The sequence below is a fragment of the Bolinopsis microptera genome, chromosome 3, assembly GCF_026151205.1.
Source record: "Bolinopsis microptera isolate Bmic1 chromosome 3, MBARI_Bmic_1.0, whole genome shotgun sequence".
Taxonomy (NCBI): Eukaryota; Metazoa; Ctenophora; class Tentaculata; order Lobata; family Bolinopsidae; genus Bolinopsis; species Bolinopsis microptera.
Window position 1 is genome coordinate 4,653,539 of NC_087074.1, and position 18,812 is coordinate 4,672,350.

The following is an 18,812-nucleotide window of genomic DNA, read 5'->3' on the forward strand; positions in this document are numbered from 1 at the left end:
TAACGTGCCAGTTACTGATCAGTTCAGCCCCCAGTTGGTTGGTAATAGTGAGGTCAATGATGGAATTATGACCTCGTGAGTTGAGGAATGTTGGAGTTGAACCTTTGTTGGAACAGGAGAGCCCTAGCGACGAGAGGAAATCAAGTAGTTCCTCTCCTCTTCTATTGCACAACCTGTTACCCCAAAGAGTGTGTTGGGAGTTGGTGTCAGAGCCTATTATGAGTGGTATTTTGTTGTCTATAGCGTATTTGGCTAGAGGTGTGGTTTCGTGGGATGGAGCTGGTCCATTAATATCCATGTACGAAGCTGCCAGAATTACTTCTGTCGAGCTAAGTTGAATCTTAATAGCAACTTGATCCGGGGTTGTGAATTGCGATAGTTCCCAACTTTTTTCAGCTAGGTTTTTGTGTATTACTATGGCGGCACGAGGCCTAATGTCCCCAACTTTGTAATAATACTCGGTTAGTTCTTTGCTTATTGGTGGAATTAGGTGTTTGTTATTAGTGTATGGTTCAGTCGCTAGTACAATAGGATTTTTCCTGCCATGAGTGTTCACCAGCAGGGTTTTCCAAGCGTTGTACTTGCGTTTAAGGTTGATTTGAGTAACAGAGTAATATTCATGATGAGTTTTACCTGTTTTTTTGGTATTGGGGACGTGGCGTGCAGCACCTGCAGTTACCCTCACCGGTCGGGTACTAGGACCTTTTGGATTGGGCACTGTGTCGGGGGGCTGGTCGAAGTCGAATAGCAGCAGCCAGCGTTTCCGGGAGAAAACTGTGTTTCTCTAAGAATGTCTCACCCGAAGGTGAGACAACCACCCAGATCCGCTGCCTCTGTTTAAACTCCGTCGACGGGCCCCCACCTTCATGTAGCTGCACAGCCACTGCCTCCCAGATGTTGGTGATCTGTATCCTATTCCACGGTGGGGTAGGATTGAGAGATAATGTGTTGTTGTGTATCAGTATATGGGAGATTATGTGCGCGTTCCCGCGCAATGTTGTTGAAATAGGTCCTTTAATCACAATAATGTCTGATGTTAAACGTAAATCAGGAAACCTGATCCGCTCTGCGAAAATCAATGTCTCATCTGTGTGATACATCTCATTACCGCTATCAGTCATGATTGTTTTGTAAATCCGGAGTTGTAGTATAGGGGTAATAGTGGTGGATTCCTTGGTGGTTGCTGAACGAGCACAGCCCCGATTGAAACCAGCACCCTCGCAACAAGGCTGTGAAGCCTGTGCAAGTGTGCCAATCCCACACGAGGCCGGCTCAGTCCCGCCTCCTCCACTGGTAATCCGGTGTTGTAGTGTAGGTGTAGTAGTGGTGGATTCCTTGGTGGTTGCTGAACGAGCACAGCCCCGATAGGAACCAGCACCATCGCAGCAAGGCTGTGAAGCCTGCGCAAGTGTGCCAATCCCACACGAGGCCGGCTCAGTCCCGCCTCCTCCACTGGTAATCCGGTGTTGTAGTGTAGGTGTAGTAGTGGTGGATTCCTTGGTGGTTGCTGAACGAGCACAGCCCCGATAGGAACCAGCACCATCGCAGCAAGGCTGTGAAGCCTGCGCAAGTGTGCCAATCCCACACGAGGCCAGCTCAGTCCTGCCTCCTCCACTGGTAATCCGGTGTTGTAGTCCAAGTGTATTAGTGAGAGTTTTAACACTTTCTGCGAATCGTAGAAAGATGTTTGTTTTACTACCGCGACAGTAATGATATGCCGCTAATAAGGTAAAGGTAAAACGGGTGCTAATGATCGGTATTAAGGGCCCGACCTTGAAGTACACACCCTGAACTTCTAAAACCCTATATGCTCAGGTGTGAGTGAAGGCTGTGAGAGCTCCAAAAGAAAAAGGGATCAAATGAGGTAAAGGAAGACGGTTGGCACGTGCGACCTACGTTCAGTTTTGCTCAGCTGAACAGTACAGCTTAGTCTCGGCTGGTCTTGTGATGCCGATTAAGCCCCCTTACCACGGCAAGGTCATTTGCTTTGGATAAAGCACCATTACCAATCACTATAGGTGAGAGAAACAGGATAGGATTGGGTCCTGGGCAGTAACTCCAGAGCAAATGGGCAGAGTCATAAGTGGTGCTCTAGTGCTCAGGATTGACTCTGCCGCTGTACTTTAAATCAATAAGTACCTACACGTGTGACAGACGCCCCAGCCGACAAGCCCCCTGACGCGATGCATGCGAGCCCAGAACAGAGTGCCTACACCCAGTGTCACGCCATGCTAAGACAACGCCGCCAGCTATCGACCCGGATGCTATCCCCACGAGCTACCTAGCGACTTTCGTCGCTTGGGTGCTCAATGTGGACTGCCTCCGTTACGACCACCAGCTTCGCCACTCAGCACAGCGGTCCCCTGGCTTCAGCCATCCACCCCAGTCTCAGCACACACCACACTGGGAACCACCAACCAGCACATCCAGACCCACATGCCAGGCCTCATCGAAGCTACCTGGTCTTTTGCCCGGAACCAGACAAAAGGGGGACAATTATAGCATGCTAACTAATATTTAGAGAATTTAGATGGTTAAAAGTGCCATAATGAGTCAAAAATCACATAAATGAGCATGTATTGAAATGATGCTGTATCAGGGGAATGTATCACTTTTTGGCTCTATATCAGGTTGGTATTCATAGTAAATTTGCAGTGATTTGTTGTGACACTTGTTTATGATCATGGAGAAGTTCGTAATTAGAGTAATAGTGGAATCAATAATCACAAAACACTGATTTAACTAGGCAAAACACTGAGTAAACTAGGCAAGTACTTTTACTACTCAAGCCATGATAATTTTGTCTCCTTAATGTGACAAATGAATCAATCAGTAACGTATAATACTTAATTGGATTTTTGAAATGTGATTATCGGTTCATTACCTTTCCTTTCAAAATGTCATTACAACTTGAACATTACATATGATTCAATTGTCACACTTTAAAGAAAATTACATATTTGGTAGCTAGATTTATGTGATTTTTGAATCATTTAAGCACCCAGATCAAAAATTATCGCTCAAAGACCTTCAATATGGTATATAAGCTTAGACATGGATTCAAAAATCACATAATAAGATTCATAGAATGAATATAAATTGTCATATCGTGCACTTAACTTAAGGCTTACTATAGTGTGACTTAATAGCGCACCTTTAACGAAAATGTGACTTTTGAATCATATTAACTGGTTTTAATACTATTTAATACTATTTTGTACCCTAAAAAATGATAGAAAGCCAATAAAAACGTTAGATGATTCAATAATCACTGCTCAAGATAGGCTCATTTCCAACGTTTAAGTTGTGATTTTTGACTCATTTAAGCACCAATAACAATTTCAGATAAGACATTCCATTCCTTACATGCATTATAGTCACCATATCAATTTTGGCTTCTTTGTGAATATTACTTTTCAGATTATCTAGTGTTGATTCATCTTGCATTTCTAATTGTGTGACTTTTGACTCATTGGCACACTAATAACGATAACTCCTGTGATATAAGCACTAGAGACTCCGTGATTTCAGGATCATGAAATTTAATCGAATTTCTAAAGGTATAGATAGATATATCAACCAACAAAGAACAATGACTATTTTTAAAACGCAATTAAAAAAATCAATCTCTAGTGCCACCTTTTTTTGAACGTGTCCATATGAGGACTCACACGGGAGAGAAGCCCTACAAGTGTAAGGAATGTTCATTTGCTTGCTCTTTTAAATCAAGCCTTATTAATCACCAACGTACTCACACAGCTCAGGAGAGAAACCCTACATGTGTAAGGAATGTTCATATACTTGCTCTGTTAAATCAAGTCTTGTCAGACACCAACGTACTCACACAGGACAGGTACTATAAAATTGCCAGGAGTGTTCTTATAAAACTGTTATACTTGTTCTGATCAGACACACCTTATTAGACACCAGCATATTGACGGGTAAAGAATGTCAGTTTACTTTCCCTTTTTTATTATTAGCTCACCAACGAAGTATGATCAATGTTTGCATATATACATATATTATAGTTTAGAAATAATCTCCACAAATGTTTGAAAGCAATTTTTCTGATTACAATTGCAAAATTGTGCAGTTTCTTCCACAAATGAATGAAAAATTAAGCTTTTGTTTGTATTAAAGTGAATCATAATCTTCGATATATTTCTAACCATTATATTAATTGAAACCCCATTGATTTTATCGTGTCTTTTAAAGTACATACGAATTAGTAAATTTATTGTATTTCCAATATTGCCGCTATATTAATTATTTATAATATAATGACTCTGAAATTTATTTACCGCATTTTATATCTGCATGGTACTGATGAAATATGGATGTCGATTGTCGAAGTGTGGTCTCAATACAAGAATTTATTGTTCCATTCATTTATACCCACTGGCAATTAAATATGTAGATATTTAAAATTGGAAAGTTTGTGTATTTTGATTTCATTAATCAGTTATTAATGCAGGAAAGTTCATAATGTCAACACGGAGTAAAAGATCCTCAACAGTTGCTGTTCAAGTAAAGAGTAACATAAATTTAATTCCTATCAAAAAGGAAATAAAAACTGAACAGGAGGAAGAGACTGGTGATATATCACATGGTTTCATTTGTCCGAAATGTGAAGCTCATTTCCTTTATGATGATTTCTTTATGGAACATATCAGAGAACATCATGGTGAAACAATCAATGATATGTCTACTAAAAATGTCTTGTTAAACTCTTTACGATCATCAGTCAGGTTGGGCAAAGAAAGTACTTATCCTGTTGGGAAAACTTTTAAATGTGACGATTGTTCTTATACCTGCACTGAGAAAAGTGATCTTGTGAAACATTTAGGTATTCACGCGGAAGAGAAACCCTACAAGTGCAAGGAATGTTTATATTATAGTGCTCGAAAAGATCATCTCACATTACATATGAGGACTCACACCGGAGAGAAACCCTACAAGTGCAAGGAATGTTTATATTGTAGTGCTCGGAAAGGTGATCTCAAAAAACATATGAGGACTCACACGGGAGAGAAGCCCTACAAGTGTAAGGAATGTTCATATACTTGCTATGATAAATCAAGTCTTATTATACACCAACGTACTCACACGGGAGAGAAACCCTACAAGTGTAAAGAATGTTCATATACTTGCTCTGGTAAATCAAATCTTATTATACACCAACGTTCTCACACCGGAGAGAAACCCTACAAGTGCAAGGAATGTTCATATTCTTGTGCTCAGAAAGGTCATCTCACATTACATATGAGGACTCACACCGGAGAGAAACCCTACAAGTGCAAGGAATGTTTATATTCTACTGCTCGGAAAGATCATCTCACATTACATATGATGAATCACACCGGAGAGAAACCCTACAAGTGTAAGGAATGTTTATATTCTAGTGCTGGGAAAGGTGATCTCAAAAAACATATGAGGACTCACACGGGAGAGAAGCCCTACAAGTGTAAGGAATGTTCATATACTTGCTATGATAAATCAAGTCTTATTATACACCAACGTACTCACACGGGAGAGAAACCTTACAAGTGTAAGGAATGTTCATATACTTGTTCTGTTAAATCAAATCTTAATAAACACGAACGTACTCACACAGGAGAGAAACCCTACAAGTGTAAGGAATGTTCATATACTTGTTCTGTTAAATCAAGTCTTTTTATACACCAACGTACTCACACCGGAGAGAAACCCTTCAAGTGTAAGGAATGTTCATATACTTGCTCTGTTAAATCAAATCTTATTAGGCACCAACGTACTCACGCGGGAGGGAAACCCTACAAGTGCAAGGAATGTTCATTTGCTTGCTCTTTTGAATCAAGTCTTGTCAGACACCAACGTACTCACACAGGACAGGAACTTTAAAATTGCCAGGAATGTTCTTATACAACTGTTATACTTGTTCTGATCAGTCACACTTTTAGACACCAGTGTATTCACGGGTAGAAAATGTCAGTTTACTTCCACTTTTAGATTATTATTTTACCAACGAGGTTTGATCAATGATCGCATTTATTGTTTCGAAATAATCTCCACAAATGTTTAGAGGATATTTATCAGAGCTTTCCTCGAAAATCTAGCTTCCGGTACTTCAATTGCCGCTCACAGTGAACGAACTTATTACAATTACATAAATATTTTTATGCCTAAAAACTTGATAATGGGCCCTTGGAACGGTTTCGTCGAAAGTCCTTCTTTGAGATCTTCTTTAGATATACATTAAAACCCCGATTTACTGCAAACCCAGGTTTATCGTGGTCATTTCCCACGATGTATGTATAATTTTTTTTCAAAATTTAAATTTACTTTACATCAATGTATTATAACTACATTTAAAAAAACCACAATATCTCCTGTGAGGCTAGGAAATTACCCAAACCGCGGCGCCAACATCGGGGTTAGTAAGGGTTTAGTACTAGAAGCGATTTCGTGGCAGAATGTTGTAGTTGGACTTTCTGTAACAAACTGTGCCAAGGTCTCCAAATTGGGGGTTATATTTTCTTGAGTTTGAAGTTATATCTCAGGTTTGGCCCAAACTCGCACAGATTGTTTCTGTTGTAGTTATTTTACTATCTGGAAATTTGATCTACACGATCTCGAGATAAATGCCTTGGTACCACTCAAAACCACCAATTTGGAGATATTTCCTCGTGTTTGAAGAGATATCTCAAGTTTGGCACATAGAAATTTGGCCAAACTCGCACAGATTATCCCTATTATAATTATCTTACTATCTGAAGGTTTCAAGAAATTTGTATTTCTATGTTATTTTTAAAAACACTTGATTTTCGACCATTTTATTTGGTACAGTTTTGTAGAAAGTACTTCTGGGATGTTGAAAAGGCTTACTGGTAACGTCCGCGGCGGTGACATTGTTGGACAGAAACAAGTTTGATAAATCACTTGCTTCAAATTTAAGCGCGCGAATATTTTTTCGCAATCTTATGCGACGACAAATTCTCACAACTAACTTTCTATCCACAGTAGTAGCAATGTCATCAAGATTCTTCTCCCAATTGGGAGACAGTTCTGACGACAGCTCGTCGTCAGATAGTGAAGTTGAAGCCCCAGTAACCAGACAACCAGCTGCTAGGTCAGTACTTAACTCTGTTTTACCGCAGTATTTTACAATTTGAGTGCGAAATATAATTTAACTTCAGTGATCAGTTTCCAAAATGTTAGCCCGTAGGCGGACGATCGTTCTTAAATAATTTCTTACAGGCAATACTCGTCAATATTAGAAGAATCAGACGAGGAGAAGCGTGTCGTGAGAAGTTCGAAAGATAAGCGGTTTTCTGAGATAAATGAAACGATCAAGGCTATCAGAAATCATAAGAAAATCAAGGATATAACCAAAGTTCAGGAAGGTAACTAGAAAATATTGTTCTTTTCACTGTTTTATTACCGAATGACAAATGCTAACCCAAGAAAATAAGTTTGCAAAATATTGAGGAACAGATTAAACAACAAGTTAATTAACAATTAACAAATTAAACGACAAGTTAATTAACAATTAACAAATTAAACAACAAGTCATAATCTATTCCAGGTTTTACCAGTCTTTGTCAGATTTATGCTAAATCTCAAAGTGTTATCGCCAAAAACGGCTGTCCCCGAGCTTTCATTAGATGTATTGCTGATTTGGAGACTTACGTCACTGAGGTATGTCAATGTTTTTGTGTTTGATCCACTCTCTTTCTATGATTAAAATTTTAAAAATCACAGTCAACAGTTAAAATTCGACCTTTTTCGGTCTGCTTTCTATTGATTATTATTTGTTTCCTGAAAATTCCTTCTTTATTAAGAATATTTGTTTTTTAGTTCTGGGGAGACAAGGAGGGTCGAAGCAAACTCAACAAAATAAACTCAAAGGTGAGTTAAAGGAGATACTAATAAATTTGTAATGGTAACAAAAGAAATGACTTGCTCTCATTTAAAATATGAGGATTTATATACATTTGTCATTAAAAAAGAAATGTTTTTTTTTCGTTATTTAACTTAATGATGACGTTTGTAGGCTCTGGCTGCTCTTCGTCAGAATGTGAGGAAATACAACAAGGACTTTGTGACAGAGATTGGAGCATATAATAAGGTAAGAAGCCCGATTCATTACTTTTTAAAATACGTACCCGCAATTCAAGTTGCGATTATAATTTCTCCGTCGAAAAGCGTTATTAAGCATTTTAGCCATATCGAATACATCTTTGTAGACTGTAGAATCCCTTGTCATTTTAGGATCCTGAGAGTTACGAGGAAGTTATCGAGGAAGACGAGGACGAAGTCGGTGAGTTTAAATCTATAAATTCAGAGAAAATATTCATTGAATTATATATAATGTGAAATTTCAGTCTGCTGTCTGAGACTATCGGTTCATTTTGTTGTCGGTGACGAACCAAAATGTATTTCAGAAAAGTCAGATGACGAAGGTGTTGGCTTTGCTCCTTCATCAACAAAGATTGCCAAGAAACCTCGCACAACAGTAAGTTTTGACTAGCTGGCAGTTTAAAGAATCAAAATTTTGTTACCAGTTCTAGTTGCTAAATGATATGATTGTGTATAAAAGGACACACTTCAAGGACAACAATGAACCCACAATGAATGTTGCAATTACTAGAATCAGGAACATTGTGGTCCTTGTGGTCTACATTGTTCCTGCATTGCCGGATCGAAAAGATTTAAAGAATGTCTCTTGGCTTTTCGAATCTTACGGATGTCTACATTATAACACTGTAAATTACTACTTAATTATAATAAACGACTCTTTGCTACGCAAAAAAGTTAATAGCACGCCATTAATTGAAATTTACTATCAGTCATCAAGAGGTGATGACGAGGAAGATTTGGATGACGACAGTGACGACATGTGGGGTGACGACAGTGAGGATGAGAGCTCTTCTGACGATGAAGTGCCTGCTATTGGTTACACTGCCGCTTACTTCCTCAAGAGGTACCTTTATATCAGACTTTCAAACTCTTTTAGTGTATTTGTAAGTTGGTAAATAACTCCGTTGTTACGAATACAATTTTACAAGTTGTAACTCGTAAGATCGAGGTAGGAGCGAGGAACCACAAAGCTTTCACCAAAGTACATATAATATGTACCTTTTCTCGCGACTCACATAAAATGTCCCCAGTAAGGACGATGACAAGAAAGACAAGCCTGATCGAAAGAAGAAGGCTCCTCGACAGCCTGCTAAAGTGGCTGTCAGCAAAGAGGACGAGGGTTGGACCACTGTTAGTGGAACTGACAAAGTCACCAAGGTAAAGGAGCGTGCGATGTCTTGAAATATTTCTCTATAATATCAACTCTCAATTCTGTTGAACTCGCATGTTTCCACTCCTGAATACTAAAGAGAAACTGCTGAAGCAGGTGTGAGTAGTCAGTCAGTGTCTAACCTAGCACATGACCCCCAGGAGAAGCCATTGTTTGAAGATGACGCTGAGATCACAGTGGAGCTGGTGAACCAGAAGATAGCAGAGTTGTCCTCGGTGAGAGGACGTAGGGGAGCTAAGAGGCAGAAGAACATTGAGACTCTCGAGTTACTGTCGGGTGTTTGTGTGTCTGAAGAACTCGGTAGGTTGAGAATTGAGATAATTTTAGGGCCCTATTTAGTGTCGTCATGAGGAGAAAGGTTAATTTTAAGTCATTAGTTATTAGATAATTATTAATTATTAATTAAAAGTTCTAAACAAGGGAGATAAAAAACAACGCCCTAGTCTAATAGTTCCCTAAAGAAATAACTAAATGTCAAAACTGTAAATTTCACTAATTCATTTTGATCTTAAACATGGCCTGGGACGTGTTCAAAATGATACTGATTTTTGAGTCTTACTTTTAATATCCTTACGCGTTTTGTTTTCAGGAATACCAATCCTAGCTAAGTGTATGTACTACACTTGCCTCTCAATATTCGACTATAACCCTAACATGGCTGTATGCATGAAAGTCGAGGTTTGTTCTCTTCTAAAATTACTTAAACTATTATTTTTTCTCGTATAAACTACAAAGTACTTCACAGAATCAATGTCTAAACTTATTTTTTGCATTACTTATTATCAACAAAATCTCTCTGTTTTACCAAAAAAACTCTTCCTAAGATCTGGGTACAACTTCTGACTACACTGGACAAGTTGCTGACTCTGTTGGAAGAACACAGAGAAGTTATTTTCAACGAAGGAATGCCTGAGGAGGAGGAGAACATGGAGGTCAGTAACCGTGTTAATCAGTAAAATAGTGGCCGGGTAAAAAGTTTACTTCGTTTAAGTAATTATGACTTTATACCCGTTTTGACACCTGCAGTTTGATATCTTGATTAAAGAAGTGTATTATTGATTGTCTACTAGTTTGGTAAACGGTTCGGACACCCTCAGACCTTGCCTATCACATGAGGTAAGAGGTTTTCGAGACTTCTCAATAGATAGTAATCCTAGATATACCTGTTCTCAGATTCGTGCTCCAAGGCTTATGTTTTTAATTGAGTGCATGCTGACAACCATTCCTCGTGCAAACGTTGTTATGTGATTGTCACGTGACATATAATGTGACTAACCTCTCTGACACACTGGACTCTCAGTGTAAGTATAGTCGGCCCCTCCAGCACATGTCACCTTGTCTGCTCCAACCAGTTGGTATGTACCAGCACACTTTAGTCTATGTGTGGATCTGTAGGTTACAGGGAAGGTTGTTGAGGGTTCTTGGAGTTTTATGTGGTTCCACGATGGAGGTAATCCCGTACACTCTGAAATGAAAAAATTGAAGACTACTGTAATGTATCTTAAAAAGGATTAATAAATGATTTCAAACGTCTACTTTAATCGAAATTTGATATCTACAGTGAAGATTTAAGAGCATTGTGCGTGGCAAATTGATCATTTGAGAACTGATTTTTAAATCACAAATACATATAGTTAATAGTAGTGCGTTTTTACCTCCCTTTCTGTACGCCACAGCACCCTTAATTATACCGATGTGAGACACAACTTGACTCCACTTTGAGTAACACTCCGTGTAGTGCTCCTCAACCCTGTCCCTAAACCTCATTCTCATAACCTCTACCTCGTTACAGTAGATAACTAGAGTCTCACTAGTTTTGGCAATTGTCCAGATTTTGTCTGGGTTGTTGGGGACGTTTTTGAGCACCTCAGTGTACATGGGACGTTCTGTGGTGCAGGCTGTCAGCTGATACTTGTAGTCCTGGGTAGAGTCAAGAGTGTTAGCTTTTAGATTTGCACAGTGCACTCTTATGACAATCAGGCGTTTAAAATAAATTAATTCCAACAACTCAATTTAAATTTTATTACTCAATACTCTTCGACTATGAAAATCTTCCCAATTTGTCACAATTTTAATAATCTAAGCCATCAACCAACTCACTGATAGTCTGATAATCAAGGTGCCCACATATGTCTGCTGTGATTTATAGAGGTACAAATGCAACTCATCCCTACTGCTTCTGCTTCTCATTTGGAGAGGGTTATTGTCCACAATGTAAGAGATTACTGTATTGGAATGGGGGACATCTTTCCAGGTCTGGTCCTCTACAATCACTCTATCTGATGTGCAATTAACCATGAGGGGGAGGAGGGAGGGGATGGAGAGGAGGGAGGGGAGGAGAGGAGGGAGAGGAGGGAGAGGAGGGAGTGGAGGGAGAGGAGGGAGAGGAGGGAGAGGAGGAAGAGGAGGGAGGGGAGGGAGGGAGGGGAGGGGAGGAAGGGGAGGGGCGAGTGGGGGGGGGGGGGGCATTATAGTCAGTATTTCAAGTACTGTTGCGAGATTTGAATAGCTTTTGCTTATCACTATCAGCTGACGGAATATACCGACGGCCGTGAGCTTATTTGATCGTTAAATGTCACTTACCTCCATAGCAAATGCTTATTAACAGGAAATTCAATGCTAACGCAAACAGAGTTTTGCCTAGTTTCGTCATCTATCTTGGAACTAGAATTAATGAAAATATGTTTTAAGGAATATTTGAGCTGATCGATCAATAATAATTTGAATCAAACTATCAGAAAAATACAAAGTTTAACGAGTAGCGAACTAAATCTCTTTATGTGGAGGAGTAACGAATCGTAAGTCGACATAGATCGCACTTTAGCCGAGGGGTGGTCGAAAAATCGAATTCATATTTTAGAAGTTATTGGAGCGAAGCGCATTATCCCTGACGGAATCTTATTTGCACGGTACAAAATGCGTCCTAACGGCTGTTCATCTTGTAGTTGCACCAGCGGGCAGCGGGCCGAGCTGTAAATCATGCCCACAATTCGATTTTAAGGAGTCTAATGACTCAATCGCCAGATGAAATGATGAGATCTGCCTCCAATATCTCGCATCGCTCCATTTCTCTTCCACCTATAACACTGGACACTCATCAAATGGGGTAGTTGAACCGCTCCTTCCTTTCAAAACTTTTATCTTGGAAATATTTGGGGAATATAACTGTACGTAACATAATACGGGTTACGGAGTCATTAAAAAACTAGGAGTTTAAACTTCACACCCTGACCATTGACCTCCCCCAGGACCCAGAAAGACCTCTGACCGTGGCTGGAAGTATCCTGGTGATAATGGAGCGAGCTGACGATGAGTTTACTAAACTACTCAGAAATCTTGACCCTCACGGAACTGAATACGTGGACAGGTGAGAACTGAGAGCTATAAAACTCAGAAAACTGAGAGCTAGAACTGAGAGCTAGAATTGAGAGCTAGAACTGAGAGCTAGAATTGAGAGCTAGAACTGAGAGCTAGAACTGAGAGCTAGAACTGAGAGCTAGAACTGAGAGCTAGAACTGAGAGCTAGAATTGAGAGCTAGAACTGAGAGCTAGAACTGAGAGCTAGAACTGAGAGCTAGAACTGAGAGCTAGAACTGAGAGCTAGAACTGAGAGCTAGAACTAAGAGCTAGAACTGAGAGCTAGAACTGAGAGCTAGAACTGAGAGCTAGAACTGAGAGCTAGAACTGAGATCTAGAACTGAGAGCTAAAACTGAGAGCTAGAACTGAGAGCTAGACCTGAGAGCTAGAACTGAGAGCTAGAACTGAGAGCTAGAACTGAGAGCTAGACCTGAGAGCTAGAACTGAGAGCTAGAACTGAGAGCTAGAACTGAGAGCTAGACCTGAGAGCTAGAACTGAGAGCTAGAACTGAGAGCTAGACCTGAGAGCTAGAACTGAGAGCTAGAACTGAGAGCTAGAACTGAGAGCTAGAACTAAGAGCTAGAACTGAGAGCTAGAACTGAGAGCTAGAACTGAGAGCTAAAACTGAGAGCTAGAACTGAGAGCTAGACCTGAGAGCTAGAACTGAGAGCTAGAACTGAGAGCTAGAACTGAGAGCTAGACCTGAGAGCTAGAACTGAGAGCTAGAACTGAGAGCTAGAACTGAGAGCTAGACAAGTCAGTAAACTGAGAGCTAGAACTGAGAGCTAGAACTGAGAGCTAGAACTGAGAGCTAGAACTGAGAGCTAGAACTGAGAGCTAGACCTGAGAGCTAGAACTGAGAGCTATAACTGAGAGCTAGAACTGAGAGCTAGACAAGTCAGTAAACTGAGAGCTAGAACTGCAACTGAGAGCTAAAACTGAGATCTAGACAAGTCAGTAAACTGAGAGCTAAAACTGAGAGCTAGAACTGAGAGCTAAAACTGAGAGCTAGTACTGAGAGCTAAAACTGAGAGCTAGTACTGAGAGCTAGACAAGTCAGTAAACTGAGAGCTAAAACTGAGAGCTAGACAAGTCAGTAAACTGAGAGCTAAAACTGAGAGCTAGAACTGAGAGCTAAAACTGAGAGCTAGTACTGAGAGCTAGAACTGAGAGCTAAAACTGAGAGCTAGAACTGAGAGCTAGACCTGAGAGCTAGAACTGAGAGCTAGAACTGAGAGCTAGAACTGAGAGCTAGAACTGAGAGCTAGACCTGAGAGCTAGAACTGAGAGCTATAACTGAGAGCTAGAACTGAGAGCTAGACAAGTCAGTAAACTGAGAGCTAGAACTGCAACTGAGAGCTAAAACTGAGATCTAGACAAGTCAGTAAACTGAGAGCTAAAACTGAGAGCTAGAACTGAGAGCTAAAACTGAGAGCTAGTACTGAGAGCTAGAACTGAGAGCTAAAACTGAGAGCTAGAACTGAGAGCTAAAACTGAGAGCTAGACAAGTCAGTAAACTGAGAGCTAGTATAACTGAGAGCTAGAATTGAGAGCTAGTACTGAGAATCTCAGGTTCTTATCTCTTATTATCTCTTATCTCAGGTTCTTATCTCTTATTATCCCTTATCTCAGGCTATCGGACGAAGCTAAGTTGTGTGGTCTGATTCTGCGAGTAAAAGCTGAGCTAAGTCACAGAAAGGCTACCCACGAGGAAATGTGCAGGACTTATCTGAGGGAGATTGAGCATCTTTACTACAAGGTATTGTGTATAACTCCACTTTTGACCTATTTGGCGGCCACTTATTAATTTCATAATCGCACCGGTTTTTTTCCAGGGAGTGCAATTACAAAACTAACTGCACTGTTTTGAGAGTGACCGAAAACTTATTAGGTACGATTACTAAATTAATCGCACTGATTCCCTGAAAGATGCTGCAATCAGCAATGTATTATTATTATTATACTTTCGAGCCATATTCAGCAGGAAAGTAGTATTGGCATTACTTGCCCCGGCATTAAGTCAGGCGGTAGCTACAGAGAGAGCTCGTTGTCAAATTAGGAGCAGTCTCTAACCGAATACTTTACTAATGTGAGGTGCCGATCTAAGTATCGACTTAATCAACTTTCCGAGGTAGAATTGCAACTTCAAATGCAATAGTCCTTGAAGACAATCGTTAGGGCACAAATTTGAACTTATAGTTTAGGACAACATCTTTCCTTGTGTTTGAGATAAGTCAATCCTTACATTGCATTAATACAACACAGTATGAGGCAAGGGCAGATTTCTCACGGTGTCGGGGGCTAATCTCCTTATCAGTGTGTCACGTGACAGTTATTCCTCGAAATCAGTAATACGGGGTGTCACCTGATAGTAATTCGTCGAAATGGTAGGTTCACGTGACCACTGCGTACTAGTCACCAGAACGAATCATCTTCAAGCATACACGGCGTGTGCCAACGTATTCAGTGCTCTGAGACCCTGAGGCGTTGTGTGACCCGCTGTTGTCTCTTTATATTAAAGTTGATTGTTTGTTGCCGTGTTGGGTGGTACAATAACATCTGATAGTTGCTTGGAAATGTATTATAATGCATTTGATTGGCACTGTTTTATGCATATCATGAAACGGATCGTTTGCAAACGTTTTTAGTTATATGAAACATCAATGAGTATCAATCTAGTTTTGAAATTTGTTTATCTAATGACTGTTTCATTTGTTTGTGAGTACACTCGGGTACACTCCGGAAATCAGAATATCAGCTGCTCGGTGCTCTCAAAACAGTGTGATTAGTTTATGATCGCATTTTTTTGAGAGCAACTTATAACAACATAGTCGGTGCGATTATAAACTAATTGCATTGGTTATAACACCAGAAGCGTGGAGTTATACGCGAATCTGACTGCATGTATAATACGATAACACCAGTTATTGCACTCGGCTGCGCCTCGTGAAATAACTGCAATAATCGAACTCGGCTTCGCCTCGTGCGATTATTGTATCAATTTGCACTCGGCTGCGCCTCGTGCAATTAATAGTGTAATCGCATTATACGCAGTTAGATTAGCGTATATTATGATATATTCATTATACACTTAAAAATTATACATAACTACAAGGAGCTGTAAAGCTGTAAAATATGCCGGGTATTTATCTTTACATGACGTGTATTTAGTATATAAATCAAAATCACTGATTTAGCGGGATATTTTCCTTTCGCCCTATTTAACCCTCATAAATTAGTGGGACCATTTATAGCTAGTACTACTACCGACCATCCAGAGACTCCACGTATTGACTAAGAGGGACCAAAATACGGCAATGTTTGCGTGTTGAGATTAATGAACTAATTTAATTGTCTATTACAGGTGGACTATGACGGCGGAAAGGACGAAGGTCCAGATTCCAGTAGAGCTAAGATGGATGCCCTCTGTAAGTACATCTACCGGTACGACTCAACAGACAGGATCAGGACACGCGCCATGCTGTGTCACATCTACCACCACGCTCTTCATAACAGATGGAGTGAGGGTAGAGATCTCATGCTCATGTCTCATCTTCAGCAGAGTATTTCCCATGCTGATATCCCTACTAAGGTTATTTATTATAATAATATATTATAAGTATTAATAATATTAATTATATCTGTGTACTGAGTGATTTACTCTGATTTCAGAGGCTGCCGTTATAAACAATCGGCAGTTAATTGCTATCCATCTTAACCTAGCATGTGCATCTCAAAAACAGTTTATTTTAATTGGAAATAAACATGAACTATAGTACAGGGTGGGCCAAAAGTCAGTGTGCAAACGTTGGGTCTTATACCTCCGCTGAGTTTTATATTTGAGAGCTGTTGCTTTGCAGATGGCATACTGTACTTACTGGTTCGAGGATTCCGTCGTCAAAATTTGAAAATTCGAATATTTTAGACCACGCCCATTCAATATTAAAACACCTATATTGTTTTCTCTGAAAATCCTGAACGCCTAATTTTTTTAGAGACGGTAGATTATCAAATGTTGCATATGATCTGAAAAAATGAGGCAAAACGGATTAGAAATGACGAAGCTAACAAGCATTTTGTGTATCTCGTTAACAAATTGACTGGGTGATTATGTGACACCGTGACACGACACCTTAATTGGGCACCCTTAGCAATTCCCATAATGTTTAACGGGGTAGTTAACGGGGTCACCTTATCACGTGATTAGGTAAACCAATCACCTGATCACACGTAATGAACAAGCTTGTTATGCTTCATATCTCGGTCATCTGAGAAGCTAGAACTCTCATTCTTTCAGGGCAAACGTAATTCGAATGGCCAAACACAATTCAATAACATTTAGCTTGATCCGATTATCCAAACTATCAAAAAAATGTGAAAATGAACCTCCATTTGAAAAAAATGAACGCGAATATTTTTCGAGTTGACAAATTCCTCGAACCAGTGGTGGTACTAAGTCATACCAGAAGGAAGTATTTCAATTGGGCACTCAGTGACTGAGCTATTAAGGCCAACGTTTGCACACTGACTTTTGGCCCACCCTGTATTAACAGAATATTTCGCTTATTCCATATAATCCCTCACACAAAACGTATCTCAGATCCTGCACAACAGAACCATGGTACAGTTGGGTCTGTGTGCCTTCAGGAAGGGGTTGATACAACATGCTCACACAACCCTCAACGAGATCCAGTCCTCTCAGAAGAGCAAGGAACTTCTGGCACAGGGTCTCTCTACTCAGGTAACTCTCATTTGGTTTATCCTCACTTTGTGTACATTACCTTAGTCGGTAATATTATGGGGGGTCAAATTTGGTCCTTTTCAGGCCAAAGAACCATATTTACAACAGTCCATATTTTTAACACCCATAATTCCCCGCCCCACAATATTACCGACTAAGGTAGATACCAGAGTGAAAATAAGTCTGTTAAATTAAGCCTGAAAATAAGTCTGTTAAATTAAGTCTGAAAATAAGTCTGTTAAATTAATTCTGAAAATAAGTCTGTTAAATTAAGTCTGAAAATAAGTCTGTGAAATTAAGTCTGAAAATAAGTCTGTTAAAGCGCTATTCTGTAACCTGTTGACATGGAAACGTCTCGCCATCATAGCGAAGTCTTTCTTTCAGAGGATGAGTGAGAGGAACCTGGAGCAGGAGAAGATAGAGAAGCAGCGGCAGATCCCCTTCCACATGCACATCAACCTGGAGCTGCTAGAGTACAGTTACCTGACCTGTGCCATGTTGCTGGAGGTCCCTCACATGGCTGCTCATCAGTTCGATCAGAGGAAGAAGCTCAGCAGGACATTCCATTACCAGCTTAGGAATGCTGAGAAGAGCCCACTGGTAAACATCTTCTTCATTAGGCACACAGATACATCTCATATCCTTGAAACAAAGTTCGAATATATATTTTGCATCTGCTTATTCTCTAGTATTACTGTTTTATTTATTTGCCTAAGATAAATTGCTTCCTTAGATTGGACCTCCTGATTCGATGAGAGAGCATCTGGTGGCTGCTGCTAAAGCAATGATGAAAGCGGACTGGAAGACTTGTGCTGACACCCTGCTGGCTCACAAGATCTGGAATCTGATGCCTCATGCTGAGGAGGTTTACTATTATTTAGATTAACTTTTAATTGTATACATTTTGTAGTGAGTTGAATGTTGAATGTTCCAATGTAAGAATTTTCTAATAGCTGATATTTTGTTATACTGTTCAGGGCGTTATGATATTTTCGTTTCCAGGTGAAGGCGATGTTGAGACAGAAGATCAAGGAGGAGAGTTTGAGAACGTACATGTTTACTTACAGTGCCTGTTACGACTCCATCAGGTTTGGAAGCTAATCAGTTGATTTTGTTATATTCTATACTTTGTCATGTTGTTCTTAAGCTAAGTTTCTTTCTCACAAATATTCTAGCAGGATGCCAAACTCTTTTGAGCTCTAATCTCACGACTTACCCCCTCAGCCCGTTGGTTCTATCTCAAATGTTTAGTCTTACCAACGCTCAAATCCACGCCCTGATAAGTAAGATGATACTGAACGACGAGCTAAAAGCAAGCTGGGACAAGCCCACTGATCTGCTGATGTTACACAGGGCTGAAAGCAGCAAACTGCAGAGTCTCACCAAGCAGACTGCAGACAAGGTTATACATTTATTATTATTT

The 18,812-nt window shown here is 39.9% G+C and overlaps 4 protein-coding genes across 7 annotated transcripts in view; all 4 read left to right on the forward strand.

Moving 5' to 3' along the window:
- The window catches only part of LOC134812866 (uncharacterized), a 912,489-nt gene that overhangs the window by 365,766 nt on the left and 527,911 nt on the right, over nt 1-18,812 (forward strand). The gene's annotated exons all lie outside the window — the stretch shown is intronic.
- The window catches only part of LOC134812874 (inner nuclear membrane protein Man1-like), a 100,471-nt gene that overhangs the window by 76,236 nt on the left and 5,423 nt on the right, over nt 1-18,812 (forward strand). The window lies entirely within an intron of this gene.
- LOC134812861 (eukaryotic translation initiation factor 3 subunit C-like) overlaps nt 1-18,812 on the forward strand; it is a 43,180-nt gene that overhangs the window by 23,004 nt on the left and 1,364 nt on the right. For 2 of the 4 annotated variants that reach the window (XM_063820442.1, XM_063820443.1), the window contains exons 2-21: nt 7,000-7,108; nt 7,237-7,382; nt 7,565-7,677; nt 7,837-7,887; nt 8,033-8,107; nt 8,251-8,299; nt 8,424-8,494; nt 8,829-8,962; nt 9,150-9,276; nt 9,430-9,589; nt 9,879-9,967; nt 10,114-10,221; nt 12,538-12,656; nt 14,281-14,407; nt 16,013-16,240; nt 17,249-17,389; nt 17,762-17,989; nt 18,123-18,254; nt 18,392-18,477; nt 18,614-18,791. In XM_063820442.1, the coding sequence (XP_063676512.1) occupies nt 7,008-7,108; nt 7,237-7,382; nt 7,565-7,677; nt 7,837-7,887; nt 8,033-8,107; nt 8,251-8,299; nt 8,424-8,494; nt 8,829-8,962; nt 9,150-9,276; nt 9,430-9,589; nt 9,879-9,967; nt 10,114-10,221; nt 12,538-12,656; nt 14,281-14,407; nt 16,013-16,240; nt 17,249-17,389; nt 17,762-17,989; nt 18,123-18,254; nt 18,392-18,477; nt 18,614-18,791 (2,463 nt within the window). In that variant the 5' untranslated portion in view covers nt 7,000-7,007. The remainder of the gene's footprint in view (nt 1-6,999; nt 7,109-7,236; nt 7,383-7,564; nt 7,678-7,836; nt 7,888-8,032; nt 8,108-8,250; nt 8,300-8,423; nt 8,495-8,828; nt 8,963-9,149; nt 9,277-9,429; nt 9,590-9,878; nt 9,968-10,113; nt 10,222-12,537; nt 12,657-14,280; nt 14,408-16,012; nt 16,241-17,248; nt 17,390-17,761; nt 17,990-18,122; nt 18,255-18,391; nt 18,478-18,613; nt 18,792-18,812) is intronic. The other 2 variants (XM_063820444.1, XM_063820445.1) reach the window with 1 other exon arrangement.
- LOC134812570 (zinc finger protein 25-like) lies at nt 5,011-5,880 on the forward strand. Its single transcript, XM_063820054.1, has one exon. The coding sequence runs from the start codon at nt 5,011-5,013 to the stop codon at nt 5,878-5,880; it is 870 nt and encodes a 289-aa protein (XP_063676124.1).